Source organism: Dufourea novaeangliae, unplaced genomic scaffold, assembly GCF_001272555.1.
Source record: "Dufourea novaeangliae isolate 0120121106 unplaced genomic scaffold, ASM127255v1 scaffold262, whole genome shotgun sequence".
Taxonomy (NCBI): domain Eukaryota; kingdom Metazoa; phylum Arthropoda; class Insecta; order Hymenoptera; family Halictidae; genus Dufourea; species Dufourea novaeangliae.
The window spans coordinates 172,020-175,585 of NW_015374137.1; the positions used below are offsets into that span (position 1 = coordinate 172,020).

At 37.9% G+C, this 3,566-nt stretch overlaps 1 protein-coding gene across 1 annotated transcript; it reads right to left on the reverse strand.

The window, feature by feature from the left end:
* Nucleotides 1-852: 852 nt before the first annotated feature.
* LOC107191272 (insulin-like growth factor-binding protein complex acid labile subunit) lies at nucleotides 853-2,754 on the reverse strand. Its single transcript, XM_015580265.1, has one exon. The coding sequence runs from the start codon at nucleotides 2,752-2,754 to the stop codon at nucleotides 853-855; it is 1,902 nt and encodes a 633-aa protein (XP_015435751.1).
* Between the last annotated feature and the right edge of the window lie 812 nt (nucleotides 2,755-3,566).

The window sequence follows — 3,566 nt, forward strand, 5'->3', positions numbered from 1 at the left end:
CAATAAATGATTGTTAATACATAGTTGCGCATTCTTAATGAAAACTGCTTATTTTGATGAATGAAAAGTTCTTAAGAATTGGTCCCCAGAAATTTTTATTACGAATCAAATGACGCACGCTGTTGAGGAAAGAATGAAAGGTCCTACGTAAAATTCTAAATAAATTATATAGGATGTCCAAAAGAAGTTGCGTAAAATTTTAATGGCGGCTAATTTTATGGACAAAGAAATGTTTAATAACTGTGGGTTTAAAAATGTTAAATTCGTTAATTGTTCTCTATGAAACTAGTCGAAGTATGGTACATGGTGGACCAGTTTATATGATACGAGAATTAAAATAAGTGAGGTCTGGTATTTTCGAAACAATGCGACAATCTTTGGAAAGATATACTAAACAGTACATTAATAATAGAAATGGCAAAGATCAACGTCATTCGTTGTGGAAAAAAATAATGTAAGGGATCCGACAAAAGCCTGTCATAACTTAGGAATTTTTTATTCCCAATTGTTTATATATCTGGACTGTTTCATACAACCATTTTCTTTAAACCATGCATATAATGTATAGGAATTGAAAAATCTCGAATGTAAAAGGTTAATCATCGATAAAGGACTCTTTAGTACTTAACCTATTATAAAAGACAAGTCAAAGTTTTGTAAACCAATATAGCAAATTCTAAGAAATATAAAGGGGTATTATTTTCTCGTAAGTAACGGTACTAATGAAAATAAATAAAGGAAAAAAGAAACTGTAAATGTTTGATTAAAGAATAGCGACATTTTATGTAATTCAACCTATCGTCCATTCTCTTGTAATAACGATCACGTGACCTGACAAAAAAAGTTATATAATTAAACGTCATCGAATACTCCGCCCTCAAGTGCCTTCAGTTGATTATGATAAATATACAAGAAATTGCCACGTGCCGTGTTGAGTCCGTATAGAGCGCCGTTCTTCAGCTCCTGAAAGGGATTCTGCGAGATATCCAAAATATTCAAGCTACCCAAATTCTTGCAAGAGCCTTTCGGTATTTCCACGATCTGATTAGCAGTTAGCCAAAGTCTTTTCAGTTGAGGCAGACCTTCGTAACTGTCACCGTCGATGGTGGTCAATGTATTGTTGTTCAAGTGGAGGTCCTTGAGCGTCGGAAGATCAAATGTTCCTCGTTGAATACTTGAGATCTTGTTTCCGGTCAGAGATAAAGTGAACCGAGGAACATCGACGAAGCTGCCAGCTTCGAGAGTCTTTATCTCGTTGAAATCGAGATGTAAAAAGTCCAGCGCCTGAGGCAGGCAGGCAAACGTGTTATTAGTAATTATATCAAATTTGTTCCAGGCCAGGTTAAGGTCTTTCAGACTCTCTAATTCTGCGAACGTTCCATTCTGCAGTTTGGTTAAGGAGTTCCGATACAGGTACAGAGTGGTGAGTCGTCTCAGATTGGCAAATGCTTCACGTTCGATCTCCATCAAACTGTTTCGCGTCACGATCAGAACCTGTAGAGATTCAAGGCCCTGGAAGGCGTTATTCTGGAGCCTGTTAATATTGTTATTATCCAGGTTTAAGTACATCAATCGAGGCAGGTTGGAGAATGCGTTGTCAGAAATCGAAGGGATTTGATTGTCGGACATTACGAGCTCTGTGAGGGTTTGGGGCAAGCTGGAGACAAAAGCTAGATTGTCCAATTGATTACCAGTCAGGAATAGACCGGTTAAATTTGTCTTTTGCAGAGCACCCTCTTCAATATGTTCGATTAAGTTGTTTTTAAGATTGAGCATTTTCAAGTAACTGTTCTCGATCACCTGATTGTAGATACCCCTGATTCTGTTCTCCGAAAGGTTGATGTAAATCAAGCCCTCGGGAAGATCGTTCAGCAATTCTTTGGTGATTTCGGTTATATCGTTATTAGACAGGTCTAAGGAAGCAATTTGATAGTATTGCAATTGATACCAGCCTTCGTGAAAGCCTTCGATGCCCAAACCCCGGAGGCTTACTTTCTTTTCTTTCTCGTCTATTGGCCACTCTAAGCACGGACTTCCTTCAGCGATCTGTGTACCCTCTTCCAGGGGCTCTATGGAAAGAAGCATTTTATTAGGAATGCACAGTTTCAATTTTTGACCCGGCTTTATTTGAACTTTGTCCGACTGCGGGCAATCGCACTTCAGTAAGTCATCTTTGGCAGAGTCCATCTGCTTTTCCTTCTCCTGATTTTTCTGCTCGATGTCACCCTCAGCCTTCATTTCCTCCAGCTGCTTCAAATCTTCATTGTATTTAAGGAACGAATTCGTGAACGTCCCGGTGCTTATACTCCAGAAATGATTTCTGTGTGTGTAAATCGTCGTGGACTTTGTTAAACCGAACAGATGCCCTCTTCGAAGATGCATCACAGGATTACAGGAAATATTTAACACTTCGAGTTTCTCCAGACGGACGAACAGGTTCTCCAAACTGGCGAGTTTATTATCGGCCAGATTCAGATTTTCCAGATTCGTCAGATTCGAGAACATGAATTCCGGTAGTGATTCTATGGAATTATTTGCCAAGCTTAAAGATTTTATGTTCGATATGTTGTCCAGAGCATCCTTCTCAACACGCAGGAGTTCCATGTTTGACAAATCGAGCTCCGTGGTAGCATCACCGCTGTATTCAACATTCTTCAAAGTTCCATTCTCGATATTCAAGACGTAGTTCTTCAAAGATAGATTCAGTGGTACTGCTGCCACCAGAGGCAGCAACAGGATGTGAAATAGTATCATTGGGGATCCTGCAAATAAGTTCATTCAATTTATTTCAGATTATCTATAAGGCATAACATTGGTTTAGTAGTAAATCAGTGCGGCATGTTGCCTTCTATATGTGAGAAACGACCCGGTTTAGTCTGGGTAACACGCCCTTACTATGCTATTTATTTATTATACTTTTTCTGAAGAGTATGTGCAAAACTTACATACGAAAGAGTACAGAGCAAGCATTTCGGGAAGGAATGAAGAAGGTTAGAAAGAAAGAATTGGGTATTAGTAATGCCAGCAGATAGTACGGTTATTCCAAGGATATTGAGACGACATTTAGCGTCAACAAAAGAAACAGGGGCGAAATAAAGGATAGAAATGAACGAATTAATTGTTTGAGGTTGGTTTTTGCAAACATCCCTGCGAGTGATACTTACCAAAAAAATCAGAAGTAACGCGTACTATTTAGTTTATTATCTATATAAGTTTCAGGTTGGTCGGATTGGTGAAACATATTTAAAAAAAAATAAACCCGATATAATACCTCTCGCAGATTATACTAAAGGGGTCGCATGATCAATTGCAAGGCCAAAAAAACGTGCATGTTTGGGAATCTTTTTTGGGCAAACCTAGAAAACTGTACTGATAAATGTTATTACGTTGAAAAAGTTACGTATTCAGTAAGTTTCAGCAATTTTTTATCCAACAATAATACATAGTATTCACGAAGCGCATTTTTCGTGAAACGCTTTGCAATGACTGCCGCTACTATGAAAATGAATCATTTGAAATAAAAAATTCGAAAAGATAAATAGTATGTTAAAATATTTAAGAGAAGA

Excerpts from the sequence above, each read along its gene's own strand:
- LOC107191272 (XM_015580265.1), bottom strand. The coding sequence starts at position 2,754 with ATGATACTATTTCACATCCTGTTGCTGCCTCTGGTGGCAGCAGTACCA.